This window comes from Hyperolius riggenbachi, chromosome 12 (genome assembly GCF_040937935.1).
Source record: "Hyperolius riggenbachi isolate aHypRig1 chromosome 12, aHypRig1.pri, whole genome shotgun sequence".
Classification (NCBI taxonomy): Eukaryota; Metazoa; Chordata; class Amphibia; order Anura; family Hyperoliidae; genus Hyperolius; species Hyperolius riggenbachi.
Window position 1 is genome coordinate 125,306,324 of NC_090657.1, and position 25,390 is coordinate 125,331,713.

General features: G+C 46.2%; 1 protein-coding gene across 3 annotated transcripts in view; it reads right to left on the reverse strand.

Moving 5' to 3' along the window:
• Positions 1-25,390, reverse strand: part of MXRA7 (matrix remodeling associated 7) — a 316,448-nt gene that overhangs the window by 133,170 nt on the left and 157,888 nt on the right. For all 3 annotated transcript variants that reach the window (XM_068261997.1, XM_068261995.1, XM_068261996.1), the window contains one exon: positions 5,690-5,747. In XM_068261997.1, the coding sequence (XP_068118098.1) occupies positions 5,690-5,747 (58 nt within the window). The remainder of the gene's footprint in view (positions 1-5,689; positions 5,748-25,390) is intronic.

Below are 25,390 nucleotides of genomic sequence, written 5' to 3' on the forward strand. Positions count from 1 at the left end.
GAGGCAAATCCGTTTTGCGATTGGTTTCCGATTCAGATTTTCCCTGAATGCAATTAACAGGAAAACGGAGGTAAAAATGCAGCATGCAGTAACGATTAAAAATCGTAATCGGATGTAAAAACCAATGAAAAATCGGAATCGCATGCAGTATGCAGGAAGCCTAACTGTTGCTGAAAAATCAGGCGTTTGCAGTGTATGTAATAATATGATAGGACATTACACCATGAAAACGGAATGACAAGATTGTGAGCTCCTCTAAAGACAGTCAGTGACATGACTATGTACTCTGTAATGTACTGCAGAAAATGCCAGTGCTATATAAATACATAATAATAATAGTAAGGTAGCATTTTACTATGACTATGGTAGGATTAGATTGTGAGCTCCTCTGAGGACAGTATGTGACATGACTATGTACTTTGTACAGTGCTGCAGAAGATGTCAGCACTACATAAACAATACACGATGATGATAATAATAATATACAGGTGGCCATACATAAAGCGACTTGGCGGCTGATCGACCATCTAATTCGATTATTATAATCGGATAGTATGAAAATCGATGCCGCCAAGAGCATGCCCAATCGATGCGGACACTTTAGAGCCAAAATTGGTCATGTGTATTGATTGGACGTGCTGCAAGATGTCGGGCCGACTTGCTTGATTGGGTGTGCGGTGGGAACGTCGTGTAATATTGGGATGAACAAAGAACACGATAGAACCCCCGGCTCTGTCACCCTTAATGTAAAATGCCCCCCTGGTGAGGTATACTTTAGCTGACCATTGCTGGCTGCTTCGCGCGAAGTGCCCATTAAGCCCTATGGGACTTTGCGCACGCGCGGGAACTTCGCGCGAGTTAGAGTACAAAGCGGTGATAACTTTGCTGGTGCAAAGGTTATCACGCCTAAAGTCTTTTAGGCGTGATAACTGAGTTATCACCGCTTTGTGAATCGAGCCCATTGTGTTTAGTGGCCCTATATCTGGTCACTGTGGCTGCAAGAGAAGGGGGGGGGGGGGGGGGCTGTGCTGGGAAAGTGGAGATTTACTAAAGCTAACAAAATTTTGGGATGCATTAAAAGGGAAATAAAAACTCGAGATGCTAGCATAATATTGCCCCTGTTTAACTCTCTAGTAAGGCCACATCTGGAATATGGAATTCAGTTCTGGGCACCACATAAAAAACTTTTTGAAGTTCTAGATCAGGTGCAGAGATGAGCAACAAAATTGATACGTGGGATGGAAGGTCTCGCTTATCAAGAAAGGTTAGATAAACTGGGTTTATTTAGTCTAGAGCAAAGACGCCTTAGAGGGGATCTAATTAACATGTATAAATACATCAGAGGGCAATATAATAGCTTGGCGGATGAGCTTTTTGTCCATAGGCCTTCTCAAAGGACTAGAGGACATGATCTGCGCATGGAGGAAAAACGTTTTAGCCATTTATTTAGGAAAGGGTTCTTTACTGTAAGAGTGAGTAAGATGTGGAATGCATTGCCACAGGAAGTCGTTATGGCAAACTCTATACCTGCATTTAAAGGGGGCTTAGATGCTTTTCTTGCGTTGGAAGACATCCATGGCTACAATTACTAGGTAATGCCTAATGATGTTGATCCAGGGATTTTATCTGATTGCCATCTGGAGTCGGGAAGGAATTTTTCCCTTTAGGGGCTAATTGGACCATGCCTTGTAAGGGTTTTTTCGCCTTCCTCTGGATCAACAGGGATATGTGAGGGAGCAGGCTGGTGTTGTACTTTATACTGGTTGAACTCGATGGACGTATGTCTTTTTTCAACCAAAATAACTATGTAACTATTGCTGTTGGGCTGATAAGGAAGGGGGGTGTGGGGCAGTAACTCTGGACTCGAGGCTGACAGGAATGCTGTTTGCTCTGCTAGAGCCATGCAGGACTGACCCAGGACTCCACAGACAGGGGAGAGTGTGACAGCAGCATGTTACTGAAGAAATCTAGCCTGGAGAGCGAGGTGCACACAAGCCAGAAAGAGAGCATCTACATATACACACTGTGTGTAGCTATGTACAGTATGGGCTCGATTCACAAAGCGGTGCAAAGTGTTTGCACGCCAGTGAAAAGCCCCTTATCACGCCTAAACTCACTTTAGGCATGATAAGAAGCAACTTGCGCGAATTTTCCGCGCGCAACCGCGCACGCGCGCGCAGCGTCCCCGCTTCGCGCAAAGCTCCCATTAAACCCTATGGGACTTTGCGCGCGTACGCGCGGAAACTTCGCGCGAGTTAGAGCAAAAATCGGTGATAACTCAGTGGTGCAAAGGTTATCACGCCTAAAGTCTTTTAGGCGTGATAACTGGGTTATCACCGCTTTGTGAATCGAGCCCTATATGCTGCTACACAGATTCATCTCTGCTCACAGTCCCCTCTCCCGTATAGCTACCTGACTCCATCCAGAACTTCCTGTCTCGATTTTCCCGGTCTCCTCTGCTCAGCCCCGCCCCTAGATAGAGGAGGAGAAAGGAGGGGGCGCTCACAGGAGATCCAGAGAGACTAGAATAGTAGGACTGTTTGGAGACAAATTACACAGTCCCTCATCTGCTGCCAGCTCTGCATTCATTGTGAAAGAGGAATATGCGCCCTTAGGGACCCAGCGCCCGGGCGCACGTGACCTACCCCACCCACCCCAAGCTACGCCCCTGCCTTCATATAACTCTAAGTTCAGTTGTCCTTTAAGGAATTCGTCAGTAGAATACAACTTTATGCTTGCAGAGGTGTTTAGTTTTAACAAAGTCATAACTTACAAAGAGCATTAGATTTCCAGTCAGCATTTCAGAAATGGTAAAGTCCATAAAAGAAGCAAGCAGCGTGAAAATGAAGTTTTATATGTAATCAAACTCTACATATTATCTTCATATAAAGGCAGTCAGCGCTTCAGCAGATGTTAATGCTCCCTGCATTAACATCTGCTGAAGCGCTGACTGCCTTTATATGAAGATAATGGGGGGATCCCTCAACCTAATTTGTGGTGATTGCTACGTTAAAGGCTCCCTGCCTTTAACGTAGCAATCACCACAAATTAGGTTGAGGGATCCCCCCATCAGGTGTGAACTCACCGGATCTGATGACCCTCAGGGCCAAGTCTCGCATCTGGGGTATAGGCCACCCCACAGCCTCTCCGGCAAGTCTCCCTCCACTCAGTGGTTGTCCCAAGCGTATGATGCCACTAAAGTGAAATTGACGAACCGCCGATGTAAATATTAAAAAACAGCAGCGTGTAATCTCCAGCCGCGTCCGACCGGCAAACACGCGTGACGTCACGCCGTAACTCCGCCCAAATTAGATATTTTTCAATGTATATACACATTTACAGGAGCGCTCCACAAAACAGAAAGCCTAAGGACTTTTTAATGTGTTTGTGTTAATGAACTGTTGTTTATTCACTTATTCATAGTGACTTTAACTGGAGAAATTTTCCTTATAGGAAAACCCAATACTTGTTGATTGAGCGCAACGTTTCTAGTGTATTTGGATTTGTATAAACTCTACATATTGATTGATTTGTGGGTGCAGGATGGACACAAGCTTTACTGTTTGGAGTAGAAGGCTTCCAGTTTTAGGGCCACTGATTCTTAAATACCTACAGAAAAAAACATTTCACATACAGCATAAAGCAGACATCCAGCTCCTTCCCATTAGTGTGTGTGCTTGTTAGCTACTGGCTAGGCATGTCCACTAACAAAGATGTGCCAAGGGACTTGTGGTCAGCATGTGTTGTCATCAGAATGTTATGTCTAGCTGTGCTGGTATATACAATCCACTTCTCCAATCACACATCTGTCCATCCAATGAACTTCCCAAATCTCACCCTGGACTGTGAAGCCCCATCTACACCATAGGATTCTTTGTCCGATTTGATTCAGTTCGATTTCAATTCATTGATTCGATTAGATTCAATCTGACATGTCCGATTCATGATTCGATTCAATTTGCCATTGTTTTGAATTGGAAATTGAATTGAATCATGAATCGGACATGTCGGATTGAATCGAATCAAATCAATGAATCAAATCGGACAAAGAATCGTATGGTGTAGATGGGGCTTTAGGCAGCAGCTGAATGATACACACAAACACAGGATTCAACAAATGTCTGCAATCTAGAGATTGTTATTTTTTCTCTGTTAGTCCCACCTAACTATCTGTGACTATCTGTTGTGAACATGAACGGTAATTTCCAGGCTGGGTAATAATTTTTTTTTTTTTTTTAATTGATGTCTGATGATATTTTTTTTAAATATTTCTGTTTTACAAATAAACATTTAAAGCCCAGTTATAGCCAAAACTTTTTTTTTTTAAAACTTTGAATTGAAATTCCCCACTTCCACTGCTATTCCTGTGATACCGGGAGTCACGACTGACATTCTTTATCAGCACAGGGTTCCACTTTAACATACAAAGGCTTCTCTGATCCTTCTCCACCTCACACCACTTCTTGCCAAGACCCATTTCTTGTTCATAGCCCTGCTCCCATTTGTGTAGGAGCGTGGCAGTGTGGCAATCACAGCATATATGTATGGGAGCATTGTCATGTAAACATATTCAACAAGTTCTTGTCAAAATATGTTCAGAGGGTCCCAGAACTGGAACGCGGGGGGGGGGGGGGGGATAATGAAGGAGGTTGGGGCTTACTGAGGTAAGTATCTTTTGCATTCCCTTTTTTTTTCTCTCAAGTACACCTTTCATGTTATTCCCTTTCGCTTTATTGTTTATTTTTTGTTATTTCAGGCATTTAATTCAAATGAAAATAAATTATTTTTGGCAGTCTCCTGCCCTGAATATACATAGCATTGAATCTGCCTCTGGGCGTTAGCGTAACAATATTTTGTTTTTGTATAGAGAAGGGTTTAACAAAAAAGTTGTTTTTTCTTCAGGCCATATCCCTGTCTAGACACGAGTTCGAAAGAAATTTGATTGTATGTGTGTTAGCACCGGTTGTGAGTGACCCGCTCAGCTGGCTTCTACACAGAATGTCATTTCGAATGCTGGAAAATCTCTGTGCAGGGTGAGGCTGTGAGAGTGTTGACTAGCCATTAGTGACACCAGGGGCCATATGCAATTCACTTTTTCTCCTGAGTTTTCTCCTACGTGATATTTTCACAACTTGTCATAAAATGTCTTTTAAGCCACCAGCAAGCAAGAAAATACTCAAAATAAAAATTGATTGTACTTTTTCACCAACTTTTGGGTACCTTTTTTTTTATTGTAAAATGCTGAAAATTTAGTTTAAAGAGAAAATGAAAATTATCTCCTAGGAGATAACTCAGGTGAAAAAATTAATTGCATATGGGCCCAGGGGTGAAACTATAAGGTCGAAATGTCACTTGAGGCATTTTTTGCTCAAATTATTAAAAAAAAAAGTTGCCCCCTTTGAAGAAATGTATATTTAATTGAAGTGACGAAAACTCACCCTTGTATGGCTACTGTGAGCAATTAAAAACCTAAAAGCTTCTATGACCTCTTTACAACCTATTCTAAAATATTTTTCGGGTGAAACTGGGCTGTGTCAGCGCCCACTATATATATCGGGCTCCCAAATTTCCGCCCTGGCACCCAAAGACCACTATTTTGTATTGGCACCTATGGTGGTGCCCATTTAGTCCACTTGCTGCATGCGCCCTTTTTTTCCTGCTTAGATATCCAACACCCACATGCACTCACCTGCATCTTCTGCCTCACATATATTCAAAACTTTATCACCTTCTGTGTCTTCTTCTCCCTGCAACACAGACAATGTTCATGTTCCAAGTACAGTATGTCCACTGCATAATATCTAAAAAGGGTCTTACTCCTTTACTCCTTTTCTTTCTTTTTTTTTTTTCTTTTTTTTTTTTTTGCAATTAAAGTTTATTGAAAAGATCAATAATAGAAATATACAGAGTAATGCCAGAAGTAAACACCTAGTAAACAAAATTTTACAGCGTGCAAGATACATAGAGTCACAGATAAGATAGCAACCACATTTCCATGTTACTATTGATTGGGCATGGGAGTACTATCTATATCTCATATATATATCAAGCTGACTCAGATCTTTCAGTTCAGCTGCATAAAGGTAATTGGCATCTTAAATGAACATCAACTAGAAAAGGAGGTATAAGAGAGTTGCATGTTCAAGAATGATATTAACAGAGAGCTCTCACCTCTCACACCGGGAAGAGAGGAAAAACCAGAAGTAAAAGAACAAGGAAAATAGCGGGAGAGGGGCAGAGTTTCATAGTTAGCCACTGAAACTCATTCCAAACTGACCAGGTCAGGGCAGGGCCTTATTACCGACCAGGCAACAAAAGCAGTCTCTTGGGGCCCCATTCAGAGTCAAAGGGGCCCCATCAGCACATAAACCAGCCCTCGACATCCTGTCAGCGGTGGCTGGATGGTATATTGGTTAAAGGGACTCTGAGCAGTGCAGTAACTATGGAAAGATGCATATGTTTTAAAGCTCTCTTTCTCCTCTTTCCAATGATATATAAACCACCACCTTATGTCTTTTAGTTTTCACTATTTTCGCTAATATCGAAAACTAAAAGGCATAGGGTGGCAGTTTATCTATCATTGGAAAGAGGAGAAAGAGAGCTTCAAAATGATATGCATCTTTCCATAGTTACATTGTATTACACAGGACAACTTTTCTCCGAAGTCGGCAGCTCGATTCAGCACAATGCAATGACATATAAGGAACCCAGGGGGATATAATTACAAACATCATGCTGGTAGGTGTGAGGATGTAATTAATTAGTTGTGGGTATGCTTAAAGGCATACCCACAGGCACTGCTCGGAGTCCCTTTAAGGGCTCTGCCTCTGACACCAGGGATCGAATCTCGGCTCTGCTTGTTCAGTAAGCCAGCACCTATTCAGTAGGAGACTTTAGGCAAGTCTCTCTAACACTGCTCCTGCATATAGGGCGCGTCCTAGTGGCTGCAGCGGTGGCGCTTTGAGTCCGCCACCGCCAGGAGAAAAGCGCAATATAAATGTTATTTGTCTTATCTTGTCAAATGATGCTGTGCGCTGCTGATTGTCTTTAGAGCCAGGCTCTCCTCCTAGGTCCCCCTCCTGCTACTGTGCGCTCTGTCACTGCCCACTCCTCCCTCCCTTCCCACAGAGAACCACAGCTGCAACAAGAATGATAGCAGCAGATGGCAAACGCTCACTCACCTATCCATGATCCAAGCGATAGAGATCCCGTCATCTGAAACCCATCTGTCTCTTCTACAGTGCAGCCACTCGCTCTGAACTTCCTGATTCTCAGATCAGACAGGAATTAGGAAGTAGTAATAGTAGTAGTAACAGAGCGGCAGCACTCTAGAGGAGACAGATGGGCTGCGGATGATGGGACCTCTACTGCTTGGATCGCAATAGGTGAATGTGAGTCATCTGGTGCTGTCATTCTCCTCCGCTGCGGCTGCCTTCTCTGCTGGACTATCGTATTCACTGGGATGGAGGCTGCATGGTGGCTGTCTAGTTTGGGAGGAAATCGGTTGTTCGGTGGTGGGGGTGGTTATGTAATTCTGTCTGGGGAACGGCTTCCGGTTTGGCGGTGTCCAGAGCTTTCTGCTAATGCCAGGCTGGAGATGCAGGGGGAAAGTGCTGCTGCTGTGATATCTGGTGCCCTCTTCACAGGGGTGCCCCAGCCCCTGAGTGCAAATGTCCCAGCCATTAATCTCTCACTCTGCATTTTGCCACTGCTATTCCCTGCATTGTGCACCCACAGAGGAAAGCGGGCTGTTGCCCATAGCAACCAGTAGCTCGGCTGCCCCGGTGTGTGCGGCATGTTGCTGTGCAGCTGCATCTTCTGATTCTATTACGACATGATGGGGGGCCCAAATCAGTTACTTTGCTTAGGGCCCCATTTAGCCTTAATCCGGCTCTGGGTATATTGCTCAGATCTGTCATGGGACATTAATATCATGTGTTCCATGGCTTCTATACTGTCTACTAGAGGTGTAGCAAACGGTTCGCCGGCGAACGGTTCCAGGCGAACTTTGGGGGTTCGCGTTCGCCTGCACCAGGCGAACGTTTGCGGAAGTTCGATTCGCCCCATAGACTTTAATGGCCGCCGACTTTAACGGTTAATAGCAAAGTCCCCTTACATAGTAGAAACACCAAAATTGTTGGGAATGTTAAGTGGAATAGTGGGAACAAGAGGAAAAACATTTTTTCAAAAAGACCTTATACTTTTTGAGAAAATCAATTTTAAAGTTTCAAAGTAAAATGAGTCGATTCATAAAAAAAAGAACCGATTCATTAAAAAGAACCGGATGATTCAAGAACTGTTACTATAGCAGAGAATGCGTCCTGAGCAGGACGTGAAGCTGCCGGCTCGCTGCTGTCTCTCCCCACCTGCCTGCACCTGTCACCCTCACCTAGCCTGGCATCCAGCGCACCCATGGGTGCCAGGCTAGGTGAGAGTGACAGGTGAGGAGGTGGGGAGAGACAGCAGGAGCCAGCAGCTATGCGTCCAAAAGGACGCATTCTCTGCTATGTGGGGGACGTCGGAGATCTTCAATCAACTTAATTGAAGATCGCAACATAAGAGGATACAGTTCGTTGGATCGCTTACCGTGGATATTGGCGTGGGAAAACTTTTTTTAAAGGTACAGGTAAGTATTTATGGTTAATTTAGAATAATAAAATACTTTTCTCGTGGTTGTGTTTTTATTTCATTTAACCCTTTGTGGAAATGGGTAAAGGGTACTGTACCCCTATACTCATTTCTCCTGCGAGGGGGGTGGGCATCTGGGGTCCCCTTCTGAAAGGGGACTCCCAGATGCCACCATCAACCCCCCCCAGGGAGTCGTCGCCCCCACCTCCTCCTGGGGCACCGGAGGTGGGGAAGAGCCCCTTGTCCATGGATTGGACAAGGGCTCCGGGGGGGGGGGGGGGGAATGGAAGGCTTGGCTGCCCCGCCCCCCCCCCCCCCCCCCCGGAGCCCCCCATACCATGGACCATGCGGGCTGGCATAGCTCAGGGTGCGAAGCCCCAGTCGGCCGGGGCTCCGCATTCTGGCTATCCCAGCCTGCATGGGGGACAAGGGGTTACAGAGGCTCGGGAGGGGGGACCCCACGTCATTTTTTTTTCATTTATTTCCCACACTCAGCACATAAAAATGTATGTATATATATATATATATATATATATATATATATATATATACACACATATATATATATATACACACATATATATATATATATATATATATATATATATATTTATTTATTTTTTTTATTTATTTTTTTTTTCAAAGGACTTACGAGGCCACAAGTATGAAAAAAGTTAAATACCATTTCATAATCCAGATCCATGGAGGACGCCATCTGCGCCCCCCGTTCATTCCGCCATGGCACCCGCAGTAATACCGGCCCCGGTCGGGTCCCGACCCCTCCAAACGGGTCGGGTTCTCATTCCCCCCTCAATATGGCCGCCACAGATTGCCGCGGCTGCGCAGTCCGCAAAGATGCGATTGTGGCTGCACAGCTCTAGGTCCTCTTCCCGATGCGTCCGATGTATGCACGCATATTGATGACGTGGCAGGAGGAGGCCCTAGAGCTGCGCAGGTGCAATCGCGTCTGTGCGGACTGCGCAGCCGCGGCAATCTGTGGCGGCCATATTGAGGGGGGAATGAGAACCCGACCTGTTCGGAGGGGTCGGACTCGGGAGTCGGGACCCGACCGGGGCCGTTATTACTGCGGGAGCCATGGGGGAATGAACGGGAGGGCGCGGATGGCGTCCTCCATGGATCTGGATTGTGAAAAGGCCACATTTGTGGCCTCGGAAGTCCTTTAAATATTGTTTTCTGCTATCTTTTTAACATATCCTGCAAATTTGGTGTTGCTAGGATGTAAGGGGCCTTTGCTATTAACTGCTAAAGTCGGCGGGTGATGATAACCAACCAGAATTATAGGGGTGCAAAAGTGCTGAATTCTGACATAGGCTTCCATTAGGCTCCCTATTTCACTTTCAAAAATCTCAAATCTTTTCAAAGGGCAATTACTCAGCAGTGGCAAATTTTCTAGCATTGCAGGAACTGTTAGGGGATCATAACTAGTGAGTTTCGGGCCCCTAGGCCGAAGAGGTCATAGCCTAGGGTCACAAAAACCTGTTTATTTGGGCAATTTCAATGGTGGCGAGTGTGACGTACATAAATCGCAGCCATGGCCGTTAGCAACGTCTGAATCTCACGAAATGCAGGTAGAAGACGTATTGTTAGACTTGGACTTCAAAGATGGGTTCCATACATCTCTGCAAACCAGAGTTACAGGGGTCCAAAATTGGTAAAATCCCCCATAGGCTTTCATTGGCTCCCTATTTCACTTTCCAAAATCTCACATCTTTTCAAAGGGCAATTGCTCAGCAGTGGTAAATTTTCTAGCATTGTAGGAACTGTTAGGGGGATCATAACTGGTGAGTTTCGGGGCCCTAGGCCGAAGAGGTCATAGCCTAGGGTCACAAAAACCTGTTTATTTGGTCAATTTCAATGGTAGTGATGCTGACGTACATAAATCGCAGCCATGGCCGTTAGCAACGTCTGAATTTCACGAAATGTCTCATGCAGGTAGAAGACATATTGTTAGACTTGGATTCCAAAGATGGGGTCCCTACATCTCTGCAAACCAGAGTTACAGGGGTCCAAAATTGGTAAAATCCCCCATAGGCTTTCATTGCCTCCCTATTTCACTTTCCAAAATCTCACATCTTTTCAAAGGGCAATTGCTGGAAGGAGGAGAGGAAAGCGCCGGCACTGCTGTCATACACTTTATTGAGACAATAATAAAATCCATGCAGAAAAATTCTTCCAGACAAAAATGGAAAAGACACATACCGTGGGTGGATGTAACAGGTGCGGTGGGTGCGGTGGGTTGGGTGAGGCACCCCACCCACCGCACCCACCGCACCTGTTACATCCACCCACGGTATGTGTCTTTTCCATTTTTGTCTGGAAGAATTTTCCTGCATGGATTTTATTATTGTCTCAATAAAGTGTATGACAGCAGTGCCGGCGCTTTCCTCTCCTCCTTCCAGCAATTGCCCTTTGAAAAGATGTGAGATTTTGGAAAGTGAAATAGGGAGGCAATGAAAGCCTATGGGGGATTTTACCAATTTTGGACCCCTGTAACTCTGGTTTGCAGAGATGTAGGGACCCCATCTTTGGAATCCAAGTCTAACAATATGTCTTCTACCTGCATGAGACATTTCGTGAAATTCAGACGTTGCTAACGGCCATGGCTGCGATTTATGTACGTCAGCATCACTACCATTGAAATTGACCAAATAAACAGGTTTTTGTGACCCTAGGCTATGACCTCTTCGGCCTAGGGGCCCGAAGATGGGTTCCCTACATCTCTGCAAACCAGAGTTACAGGGCTCCAAATTTGGTAAAATCCCCCATAGGCTTTCAGTGGGCCTCCTATTTACAGTTCCAAAATCTCACATCTTTTCAAAGGGCATTTGCTCAGCAGTGGCAAATTTTCTAGCATTGTAGGAACTGTTAGGGGGATCATAACTGGTGAGTTTCGGGCCCCTAGGCCGAAGAGGTCATAGCCTAGGGTCACAAAAACCTGTTTATTTGGTCAATTTCAATGGTAGTGATGCTGACGTACATAAATCGCAGCCATGGCTGTTAGCAACGTCTGAATTTCACGAAATGTCTCATGCAGGTAGAAGACATATTGTTAGACTTGGATTCCAAAGATGGGGTCTCTACATCTCTGCAAACCAGAGTTACAGGGCTCCAAAATTGGTAAAATCCCCCATAGGCTTTCATTGCCTCCCTATTTCACTTTCCATAATCTCACATCTTTTCAAAGGGCAATTGCTCAGCAGTGGCAAATTTTCTAGCATTGTAGGGACCATTAGGGGGAACATGACAGGTGAGTTTCGGGCCCCTAGGCCAAAGAGGTCATAGCCTAGGGTCACAAAAACCTGTTTATTTGGGCAATTTCAATGGTAGTGATGCTGACGTACATAAATCGCAGCCATGGCCGTTAGCAACGTCTGAATTTCACGAAATGTTTCATGCAGGTAGAAGACATATTGTTAGACTTGGATTCCAAAGATGGGGTCCCTACATCTCTGCAAACCAGAGTTACAGGGGTCCAAAATTGGTAAAATCCCCCATAGGCTTTCATTGCCTCCCTATTTCACTTTCCAAAATCTCACATCTTTTCAAAGGGCAATTGCTCAGAAGTGGCAAATTTTCTAGCATTGTAGGGACCCTTAGGGGGAACATGACTGGTGAGTTTCGGGCCCCTAGGCCAAAGAGGTCATAGCCTAGGGTCACAAAAACCTGTTTATTTGGTCAATTTCAATGGTAGTGATGCTGACGTACATAAATCGCAGCCATGGCCGTTAGCAACGTCTGAATTTCACGAAATGTCTCATGCAGGTAGAAGACATATTGTTAGACTTGGATTCCAAAGATTTGGTCCCTACATCTCTGCAAACCAGAGTTACAGGGGTGCAAAACTAGTAAAATCCCCCATAGGGTTTCATTGGCTCCCTATTTCACTTTCCAAAATCTCACATCTTTTCAAAGGGCAATGGCTCAGCAGTACCAAATTTTCTAGCATTGTAGGGACTCTTAGGGGGATCATGACTGGTGAGTTTTGCCACTGCTGAGCCATTGCCCTTGGAAATGGTGTGAGATTTTGGAACGGTAAATAGTAGGCCCAATGAAAGCCTATGGGGGGATTTTACCAATTTTGGAGCCCTGTAACTCTGGTTTGCAGAGATGTAGAGACCCCATCTTTGGAATCCAAGTCTAACAATATGTCTTCTACCTGCATGAGACATTTCGTGAAATTCAGACGTTGCTAACGGCCATGGCTGCAATTTATGTACGTCAGCATCACTACCATTGAAATAGCCCAAATAAACAGGTTTTTGTGACCCTAGGCTATGACCTCTTTGGCCTAGGGGCCCTAAACTCACCAGTCATGTTCCCCCTAAGGGTCCCTACAATGCTAGAAAATTTGCCACTGCTGAGCAATTGCCCTTTGAAAAGATGTGAGATTTTGGAAAGTGAAATAGGGAGGCAATGAAAGCCTATTGGGGATTTTACCAATTTTGGACCCCTGTAACTCTGGTTTGCAGAGATGTAGGGACCCCATCTTTGGAATCCAAGTCTAACAATATGTCTTCTACCTGCATGAGACATTTCGTGAAATTCAGACGTTGCTAACGGCCATGGCTGCGATTTATGTACGTCAGCATCACTACCATTGAAATAGCCCAAATAAACAGGTTTTTGTGACCCTAGGCTATGACCTCTTTGGCCTAGGGGCCCAAAACTCACCAGTCATGTTCCCCCTAAGGGTCCCTACAATGCTAGAAAATTTGCCACTGCTGAGCTATTGCCCTTTGAAAAGATGTGAGATTTTGGAAAGTGAAATAGGGAGGCAATGAAAGCCTATGGGGGATTTTACCAATTTTGGACCCCTGTAACTCTGGTTTGCAGAGATGTAGGGACCCCATCTGTGGAATCCAAGTCTAACAATATGTCTTCTACCTGCATGAGACATTTCGTGAAATTCAGACGTTGCTAACGGCCATGGCTGCGATTTATGTACGTCAGCATCACTACCATTGAAATAGCCCAAATAAACAGGTTTTTGTGACCCTAGGCTATGACCTCTTTGGCCTAGGGGCCCAAAACTCACCAGTCATGTTCCCCCTAAGGGTCCCTACAATGCTAGAAAATTTGCCACTGCTGAGCAATTGCCCTTTGAAAAGATGTGAGATTTTGGAAAGTGAAATAGGGAGGCAATGAAAGCCTATGGGGGATTTTACCAATTTTGGACCCCTGTAACTCTGGTTTGCAGAGATGTAGGGACCCCATCTTTGGAATCCAAGTCTAACAATATGTCTTCTACCTGCATGAGACATTTTGTGAAATTCAGACGTTGCTAACGGCCATGGCTGCGATTTATGTACGTCAGCATCACTACCATTGAAATTGACCAAATAAACAGGTTTTTGTGACCCTAGGCTATGACCTCTTCGGCCTAGGGGCCCGAAACTCATCAGTTATGATCCCTCTAACAGTTCCTACAATGCTAGAAAATTTGCCACTGCTGAGCAATTGCCCTTTGAAAAGATGTGAGATTTTGGAACTGTAAATAGGAGGCCCAATGAAAGCCTATGGGGGATTTTACCAAATTTGGAGCCCTGTAACTCTGGTTTGCAGAGATGTAGGGAACCCATCTTTGGAGCCCAAGTCTAACAATATGTCTTCTACCTGCATGAGACATTTTGTGAGATTCAGACGTTGCTAACGGCCATTGCTGCGATTTATGTACGTCAGACTCGCCACCATTGAAATTGCCCAAATAAACAGGTTTTTGTGACCCTAGGCTATGACCTCTTCGGCCTAGGGGCCCGAAACTCACCAGTTATGATCCCCCTAACAGTTCCTACAATGCTAGAAAATTTGCCACTGCTGAGCAATTGCCCTTTGAAAAGATGTGAGATTTTGGAAAGTGAAATATGGAGCCATTGGAAGCCTTAGCAGAATTCAGCACTTTTGCACCCCTATAATTCTGGTTGGTTATCATCACCCGCCGACTTTAGCAGTTAATAGCAAAGGCCCCTTACATCCTAGCAACACCAAATTTGCAGGATATGTTAAAAAGATAGCAGGAAACAATATTTAACGGACTTCCTAGGCCACAAATGTGAAAAAAGTTTAATACCTTTTCATAATCCAGATCCATGGAGGACGCCATCCGCGCCCTCCCGTTCATTCCCCCATGGCTCCCGCAGTAATACCGGCCCCGGTCGGGTACCGACTCCCGACCCCTCCGAACAGGTCAGGTTCTCATTCCCTCCTCAATATGGCCACCACAGATTGCCGCGGCTGCGCAGTCCGCACAGACGCGATTGCACCTGCGCAGCTCTAGGGCCTCCTCCTGCCGCGTCATCAATATGCGTGCATACATCGGACGCATCGGGAGGAGGACCTAGAGCTGTGCAGCCGCAATCGCATCTATGCGGACTGCGCAGCAGCGGCAATCTGTGGCGGCCATATTGAGGGGGGAATGAGAACCCGACCCGTTTGGAGGGGTCGGAACCCGACCGGGGCCGGTATTACTGCGGGTGCCATGGCGGAATGAATGGGGGGGCGCAGATGCCGTCCTCCATGGATCTGGATTATGAAATGGTATTTAACTTTTTTCATACTTGTGGCCTCGTAAGTCCTAAAAAAAAATAAATATATATATATATATATATATATATATATATATATATATATATATATATATATATGTGTGTGTGTGTGTGTATATATATATATATATACAGGATCTTCTAAAAAAATTAGCATATTGTGATAAAGTTCATTATTTTCTGTAATGTACTGATAAATATTAGACTTTCATATATTTTAGATTCATTACACACAACTGAAGTAGTTCAAGCCTTTTATTGTTTTAATATTGATGATTTTGGCATACAGCTCATGAAAACCCAAAATTCCTATCTCAAAAAATTAGCATATTTCATCCGATCAATAAAAGAAAAGTGTTTTTAAAACAAAAAAAGTCAACCTTCAAATAATTATGTTCAGTTATGCACTCAATACTTGGTCGGGAATCCTTTTACAGAAATGACTGCTTCAATGCGGCGTGGCATGGAGGCAATCAGCCTGTGGCACTGCTCAGGTGTTATGGAGGCCCAGGATGCTTCGATAGCGGCCTTAAGCTCATCCAGAGTGTTGGGTCTTGCGTCTCTCAACTTTCTCTTCACAATATCCCACAGATTCTCTATGTGGTTCAGGTCAGGAGAGTTGGCAGGCCAATTGAGCACAGTAATACCATGGCCAGTAAACCATTTACCAGTGGTTTTGGCACTGTGAGCAGGTGCCAGGTCATGCTGAAAAATGAAATCTTCCTCTCCATAAAGCTTTTCAGCAGATGGAAGCATGAAGTGCTCCAAAATCTCCTGATAGCTAGCTGCATTGACCCTGCCCTTGATAAAACACAGTGGACCAACACCAGCAGCTGACATGGCACCCCAGACCATCACTGACTGTGGGAACTTCACACTGGACTTCAGGCATTTTGGCATTTCCCTCTCCCCAGTCTTCCTCCAGACTCTGGCACCTTGATTTCCGAATGACATGTAAAAGTTGCTTTCATCCAAAAAAAGTATTTTGGACCACTGAGTAACAGTCCAGTGCTGCTTCTCTGTAGCCCAGGTCAGGCGCCTCTGCCGCTGTTTCTGGTTCAAAAGTGGGTTCATGCTTCCATCTGCTGAAAAGCTTTATGGAGATGAAGATTTCATTTTTCAGCACGACCTGGCACCTGCTCACAGTGCCAAAACCACTGGTAAATGGTTTACTGGCCATGGTATTACTGTGCTCAATTGGCCTGCCAACTCTCCTGACCTGAACCCCATAGAGAATCTGTGGGATATTGTGAAGAGAAAGTTGAGAGACGCAAGACCCAACACTCTGGATGAGCTTAAGGCCGCTATCGAAGCATCCTGGGCCTCCATAACACCTGAGCAGTGCCACAGGCTGATTGCCTCCATGCCACACCGCATTGAAGCAGCCATTTCTGCAAAAGGATTCCCGACCAAGTATTGAGTGCATAACTGAATATAATTAATAGCAATTGCCTTAGCAGTACGGGTTGATCTGCGTTTACGCTATTAGAAACAAACCCGGGTAAGAACACTGTAAGGTATGTCTCCTACACCTCTCCTCCACCCGTGTCACCTCCGCCAGAACCAATGCAAATTGGTCAGTCAAAATTGACACAGGTGGAAAAGAATGGCAGGAAAACAGAACAACTCTGTTTATACTGTGCAGAGGAGGGTCATAGGGTGCAGAATTGTCCCAAGAAGTAGGGAAACGCTGCCGCCTAGGTGTAGTCAGAGGTAATACCCTAGGCGCGCAGTCTTTACCTCTAAACGATAATCGTTTGCTCCTTCCCTGTTGTTTCACATGGGAGGGTCAGACTGTTTCCACTGAAGCTTTTTTAGATTCTGGCTCAGCGGCCAACTTTATGGATTACGAGTTTGCAAAAAAATTGGGGATTCCCCTACTTCTATTGGACCAGCAGGTTTTGGTCACTGCAGTAGATGACTCTCCTCTGCAAAGTAGACATCCTCTGTCCCGGACCCCGGAGTTGGGGTTCAGAGTTGGGGTACTACATAAAGAGAGTCTACAATTTCTGGTCATGCGTATGGCAACCTCCACCATTATTCTTGGCATGCCATGTTTACTGACACTGTATGTACACGGCTCAGCCTCACTATATAGCATTGTGTTTACTGCCACTCTGTGTCTGCTGGGAACAGTAGTACACCGCTCACCCGCCACTGTATAGCATTGTGCTCTGTGTCGCTGCTGGCAATAGTGGTACACCGCTCACCCACCACTGTATAGCATTTCTGTACTGCCACTGTACTGCTGCCAGTCAGCGTGTACTTTAAGGATAAGTGAAATGAGGAAGAAATCCGGTGAAAGAGGGAGGGGCAAGGGAAGAGGTGTTTCCCCTGACGGTTCACGTACAGGCCACAGGGGAGCACCCAAGAAAACCCACTCAATACTGCCCATGTTGTCCAGGACAACAACCCTCACAGATCCAAAGGAACAGGACCAGATAATTACTTGGATGACCTCTCAAGCGTCCAGCAGTGGGTTAAGCAGCACCAGCACATCACGCACGAGGTCCGAGTCCTCAGCCAGTTACAAGGAGCCAGTGGGCACAAAGCTGACACAACCGGCAGCGACACCACGCACACAACTGCCAGATAACCAGTCCGATGAATTACCTCAGGACACAATGGGGTATTCGCAGGAGCTATTCCCAGGCCAACAAACTTCCACCTTTGAAAGGTCAATGGAGGAACAGCCAGAAATGTTGTGCCTGGATTCACAACCGTTAACTGTGGGAAATGCACCGGGCACTGAAATACAACAAGGCGAGTCCGAGGACTTTGAAACCCAAATCCCAGAGCAAGTTGGGCAGGAGGGGTTGCAATTGCAGGAGGTCGGCCGAGAAGCTCTGGAAGACGACGTTGGAGTGAGCTGCGCAGAGGTTGTTCTGGGGAGCTCTACTCCACGGCGGCGGCCCCCCACAATGACATATGACGAGTTTGAGGAGATGGAAGAGGAGGGTATGGACAATGTGGACAGAGACCCCGATTTTGTTTGTGAACGAGAACATCGCCGTCGTAGCAGCAGCACAGATGAGTCTGTTGAAGAACCCACTGCTGCACGAGTTTGCCTTGTGCCACAAGGTAGGCGGCGCGAAATTTCAGGCACCACAAGCGTGGAAGTTCAAGTGAGAGGCAAAAGAGGCGCAAACAGAAATCGCCAGCAAGGCAGGTGCTCCAAAGTCTGGGCTTTCTTTGAAGACTGCACTGAGGATGTTACCATGGCGATTTGCAAGGTGTGCAAGACCCGCCTGAGCAGGGGGAAAAGTATTAACAACCTCTCCACCACCAGCATGAGCCGCCACATGCTATCCAAACATCCCACTCTGTGGGCAAACTCGACAGGACAGGGTACCAGCAACACTGCCTCCCTTGGGTTCACCAGACTCACCACCAGACCCGCCTCAGCAGCAGCAGTAGCCCAGCCATTGCGTGGTTCACAACATTCACAAACATCAGACGACGCTGACACTGTCACTTTCCGGAGTAGTGCTCTTGAGGTCTCCCAGTCTTCATCAAACACAACAACCAACAGTCCTTCAGTGTGCAGCCCTACGGTTCAGTTGTCTGTCTCGGAGATGTTTGAGCGCAAGAGGAAATTGCCAGCAAATGACCCCCGGGCCGTGGCAGTAACAGCCAGCATAGCCAAGCTTCTGGCCTGCGAAATGCTGCCATATCGAGTGGTGGAGACAAACAGCTTCAAGGGCATGATGTCAGTGGCCATCCCACGTTACGTGGTTCCCAGCCGCTACCACTTTGCGCGCTCTGCACTGCCTGAGTTGCATGAGCACGTGGTCAGCAAAATAACCCGAAGCTTGAAGAATGCCGTTGCCTGCAAGGTTCACCTCACCACTGACACCTGGACGCGTGCGTTCGGCCAGGGTCGATACATCTCCCTTACCGCGCACTGGGTGAACCTTGTGGAGCCTGGCAGCGATTCCTCACCTGCTACGGCGCGGGTGTTGCCCACGCCGCAAACAGCTGCACCGCCGTCCCTCCCACTGGATAACAACAGCAGCAGCTACCTCTCTGACTCCTTCCCCTCCAACGCATCTCAAAGCAGTACCTCATCCGGAAACGCGAACCCAGCACCAGCAGCAGTAGGATCGTGGAAGCAGTGCAGCACAGCTGTTGGCATGCGTCAGCAAGAGTTGCTGAAGCTGATCTGCCTTGGGGATAAGCAGCACACAGGGGAGGAAATTTGGAGGGGAATAAAGGAACAGACGGATTTGTGGCTGGCACCGCTGGACCTGAAACCGGGCATGGTTCTGTGTGATAATGGGAGTAATCTCATTTGCGCTTTAAGGTTGGCTAAGCTGACACACATCCCTTGCCTGGCGCACGTGATGAACCTAGTAGTTCAGTGGTTCCTGAAGACATACCCAGGCGTGGCCGATCTTCTGTTGAAGGTGCGACGAGTGGCCAAACATTGTAGAAATTCAAGTACTGCTTCGGGGGCACTCGCCAAGATGCAGGAGCGCTTCAATCTCCCTCACCATCGCTTGCTGTGTGATGTCCCTACGCGCTGGAATTCTACGCTGCACATGCTAGCCCGCTTTTGCGAGCAGAAGAGTGCAGTGGTCCAGTACATGATGGCGCAGTACCGAGGCGCATCCGGCCAGCTGCCAAGCTTCTGTGGATCCGAGTCCTCCAAAATTTTGAGCAATCCACGTTGCTTGTGAGCAGTGACAACTCTTCAGTCAGCATTACCATACCACTGCTGTGTTTACTGAAGAGGTCAATGTTGAAAATCAAGGAAACAGCTGTCATGATGCAACTGGGGGAATCTGAAGGAGAAAACGATCAGCGTGATGGTACCAACATCAGGCCATCCGCCTCAGGAAACGCTGGCCCCAGCAGCTATGACGAAGAAGAGGAGGAGGAACAGCTGGAGTTGGAGCAGGAATTTCCTGCCACCACTGACGAGGGCCAGAGCGGTGCACGTTGGACATCCACAATTCAGCGCGAATGGTCAGCAGAAGCAGACCAGGAAGAAGGTGACGACTATGATGCATCACAACAACTATCACAACGCTCACAAGAGGATGATGAGGATTCTGGCAGGACTCTGGCACACATGGCTCAATTCATGCTAGACTGCATTGAACGCGACCCACGCATTGTGCGCATTCTGGACAACACCAATTACTGGATTGAAACTGGATGAAACCCTTCTGGATCCACGGTACAAACACAATGTTCCAAAACTGCTTGAAGAAAGAGTCAGACAGGTCAAAATGGAAGAATACCAGCAGGCCCTTGTGGAGACTTTAGAGAGGAGATTGACATCCTCCCCCTCCTCTAGCCAGTTGTACGCCGACAGACTGACTTCCGCAAACCCAGGACGACCAGGAGGGCAGCAAACAACACAAGCCGCAGCTAGTGCCCAAAAGGGAATGGTATCGGCAGTGTCCTTGGAGTGGGAAAATTTTCAGACACCCATGCAGCAGCAGCCCACTGAACAGCAAGCGTGCAGATCCACCTCCAACACCGATCGCCTGGAGAAGATGGTCAAGGACTACATGTCAGATGGCGTAGCTGTGTCTAACAATCCATCTGCACCCTTAAACTATTGGGTATCGAAGCTAGACACCTGGCACAAACTGGCAATGTACGCAATAGAGGTGCTGGCTTGCCCGGCAGCCAGCGTTATGTCGGAACGCAGTTTCAGTGCTGCCGGAGGCATCGTCACAGATCGGCGTATCCGCCTCTCCACAGAAAATGCAGACCGTCTGACTCAAATTAAAATGAATCAATCCTGGATTGGAAACGACTACGCAACACTCCAGGACCCCAACCAAGTAACATGACCAATGAACATCTGGGATGGTTTAGCGTTTCCGGTCCCTGTTTATTTAACCTCTCTGTATTACATTTATGACTGCATGGCGGCAAAAAGCATTGCTGCTATATCCGCACGCTTTTTGTCCTCATGCAAGGCCTGGGTTGTTGTGTCTCAAAAAGCGTGGCCTTCTCCTCCTGCGCCTGCTCCTGTTCCATCACGTGTGCTGCTGCTGCTGGGTTAGCGTTGCCGGTCCCTGTTTATGGAACCTCTTCTCTTTATTTCATTTATGACTGCATGGCGGTAAAAAGCATGCTATCCGCACGCTTCTTGTCCTCATGCAAGGCCTGGGTTGTTGTGTCTCAAAGCGTGGCCTTCTCCTCCTGCGCCTCCTCCTGTTCCATCACGTGTGCTGCTGCTGGGTTAGCGTTACCGGTCCCTGTTTATGGAACCTCTCATCTTTATTACATTTATGACTGCATGGCGGTAAAAAGCATGCTATCCGCACGCTTCTTGTCCTCATGCAAGGCCTGGGTTGTTGTGTCTCAAAGCGTGGCCTTCTCCTCCTGCGCCTCCTCCTGTTCCATCACGTGTGCTGCTGCTGCTGCTGGGTTAGCGTTACCGGTCCCTGTTTATGGAACCTCTTCTCTTTATTTCATTTATGACTGCATGGCGGTAAAAAGCATGCTATCCGCACGCTTCTTGTCCTCATGCAAAGCCTGGGTTGTTGTGTCTCAAAGCATGGCCTTCTCCTCCTGCGCCTCCTCCTGTTCCATCACGTGTGCTGCTGCTGCTGCTGGGTTAGCGTTACCGGTCCCTGTTTATGGAACTTCTTCTCTTTATTACATTTATGACTGCATGGCGGTAAAAAGCATGTTACCTGTGCAAAGAAACATGACATTTTCAGCATTTAAAAGACAGTTTTTCCTTTGAAACTTTACAATCAGTTTTCTCAAAAACTATAAGCTCTTTTTCAAATATTTTTTTTCCTCTTGTACCCACTCCCAAGGTGCACATACCCTGCAAATTTGGGGTATGTAGCATGTAAGGAAGCTTTACAAAGCACGAAAGTTCGGGTCCCCATTGACTTCCATTATGTTCGGAGTTCGGCGCGAACACCCGAACATCGCGGCGATGTTCGGCGAACGTTCGCGAACCCGAACATCTAGGTGTTCGCCCAACACTAGTTGGGACACGTGGTCTGCCATAACGGGAGAGGGACCGATCGAGCCCTGTCTGGCCCCGCATAATTATTGATAAATCGTTGTAAAGGAAAAGGAAGGAGTGCTTCTGTATTAACTAGGTGGTCAATTTGCAGGGACTATAAAACCTATATCCTGCTTAGATTCGTTTTAGTGATAGCATAATAAAACAGTAGAACAATGTAACAATAGAATAGAATAGAATAGAATAAGGAGCTACTTTAAAATTTTGCGTCACTGTCCCGTGCTGGCATAATGCAAAATCATAATCATAACTTACTACCCATGTCTTAGACCCAAATATGTAGTAAAACCGTATTTATAACTTAACATAGCAGAATGTATTATTAAATCCATGAGCCATTGCCATACTCATATCTAAACGTTACTATCTCTTAAGGTAATAGTACCAAATTCAATGCTCTTCCCTAGTGTTCCCTTCCCCCCATCCCACCAAGATCAGAAACCTTGCCTAAAACATTGATTGAACAGAAGTTAGAAGCAACTTAGCAATATGGAAATTTGGTAAAAAAGATCATGGAGAGTAGCAGACATATTGACATAGACATTTCCACGAAGTGGAACTTGAAGTGTTCGAGAGTTGTAACGTGGATCAGGAGGGGAGGATAGAGAGAGGAAAGAAGGGGGGGGGGGGGGGAGGGAGGGAGCACAGATGAGATCATGAGCGAGAGATACCATATCCTAGGGTCAAACTGTTTATAGTATTATTGGGTAGAAATAACATGAAAAAAGGGAAAAAATATCCAGCGCAAAGGGATAAAAAATATATATAAATAAATTAAAAAAAAAAAAGTCAGCGTGCATGTAAAGTGTGGTTATTATAGCTCCAGTTCTTAAAGGACCACTAAGTAACATAGTCCAAGAAAAAAACAAAAAAGAAAAACCAGGCAAAACAGAGGAGAAGCATAAAAATAGTGTAAACAGTACTTGGAATGCACATAGAGAGCAAACTGAGGACAATCTTCAGGTATTACTCACGACCTTTGTGATTAAAGCTATGGTGAAGTCACTCATCGGCTGTTGAGTTAGCAGGAGCGTTTGCAATGGATCTGCGGCCTCGTGAAGCTGGTCCTGCCGTGCGCCATCTTTCTCTCTGCGGAAGGGAGGTTACCGCTGGTTCCTCCTCTGGCCAGTCTGGTAGACTTATTGCTGATAAGGAGAGTTCATCTCTGCTCTTAGGTAGATCTTCTATGCCTTGAAATATCAAAGTAGTACCTTCTTTCTTTATGATGAGCCGAAAGGGGAATCCCCACGAGTACTGCGCACCAGCTTCTCGTATAGCTCCCAGCAATGGCTTTAGTGCTTTATGGAGGAACAGCGTGTATCTGGAGAGATCCAGGTAGAGCTGTAGATTCACTCCATCAAAATCTATAGAGCCGGCTTGTCGCGCTGCAACCATTATGGCTTCTTTGGTAGCGTATGAATGAACGCGGCATATAACATCTCTCGGTATATTTGCCTTGACTGGGCCAAAGGCTCGGTGCGCACGGTCAATGTCAGTGTGAAAGTCTGGTCCTCTGTCCAGAAGAAGTCTAAAGATACCTTGCAGAGAAGGAATGAGATCTTCTGCGCCAGTCGCCTCAGGTAGGCCGCGGATCCTTATATTGTTTCGCCTGCTTCGATTCTCGAGGTCATCCATCTTGAAAACGTGATTAGCAAGTTTCTTATCATGTGAGCGTGATGCCTTGGTCAGTTGCTCCACTTTTTCTTCCAGGGCCGATTGTGCTTTCTCGAGTTCATCCACCTGATTACCCACGTGTGTAACCTCCGATCGCACCTCGTCAATGTCCCGCTTATATGCTTGTTCAATCCGTTGTGCGAAAGTTTCAAAGTCCTTTTTAGTAGGAATCGTGCGAAGCAGAGCTCGGATGTCTAATTCCTCCTCTCCGTCTGAGCTCTCTGGGGATGATTGATTGCGTGAGAGCTTACTTGCTGGAGAGGTGGGTTGGGACTGCGAGAGGAACAGCCTAGGCCTCGGAGAAGAAATGGCGTCATCCTCTTCTTCCCTGTTGTCACGGCGGGGCCGTGAGCCTGATTTACGGAAGTATGAATCAATGTCAGGTCTTCCAGTTCTCGTAGAGCTGTTCGCCCCCCTCTTGCCTTTCTTTTTAGTAGTCATCGCTGTAGATAGATCACGCTGTAGAAGCTATAAGCAGGGCCAGACAGCGGAGCTCCCTTCAGACACGTCTGACTCGTCTCATGGCCAGGCCACGCCCCCTACCTATATCTCTTTCAATGTATCAATGTCTATTGGGTATACTTACTGAGGTGGTATGTTCGAAACACAAAAAGCAACTTTAGCAAAGAAATGAACAGCGCTACTTAAAAACAGATGAGTGCTTACCTGCAAAAAAGTGCACACCCCACTCATGGGATTCAAATACACAATGAGCATACACATGACCTGTCTACCACTTGGAGGATGTTAGTTTCACTAACAATTTGCAATTTGTTAGGTACTTGTCCCTCCCACTGTCGAAGAAGTCTTTCCTCCATGGGAGGGGACCTAACACTAACTAAATTCTACCTATGCATATGCATAGCCTGGGCGCGCTACCAGCGCGCCCAGGCTATGCATATGCATAGGTAGAATTTAGTTAGTGTTAGGTCCCCTCCCATGGAGGAAAGACTTCTTCGACAGTGGGAGGGACAAGTACCTAACAAATTGCAAATTGTTAGTAAAAACTAACATCCTCCAAGTGGTAGACAGGTCATGTGTATGCTCATTGTGTATTTGAATCCCATGAGTGGGGTGTGCACTTTTTTGCAGGTAAGCACTCATCTGTTTTTAAGTAGCGCTGTTCATTTCTTTGCCATGTTTGATTGATTTATTTCTGGTCAGCTGCTCCCACTTAATAGTTTTCCTTTGGTGTATATGCAGAGCCTCTGTTTGGGTTCAAGGTGCGTTTGCAGTTTCTGGGGGGGCTCAGCGCATCTCTGAGCTGGGGCCATTCAGAGGCGGCCTGGTGATGCGCTGATCCCACTTTTTTTGCACAAAAAGCAACTTATCAGGTTACTTTTCTTTTATGCTAGAAAACTAATATTGACTAAATGGAAATTATCTACAGTCCCATCTCTTGGGGAATGGAAAAAAGTGATAAACTCAAATCTACCCATGTACAAATTGACGTCTCAGGTCAGAGGACATCCTAATATTTTTGAGAAAATTTTGGGTAGATGGTTGGATAGCTGTTATT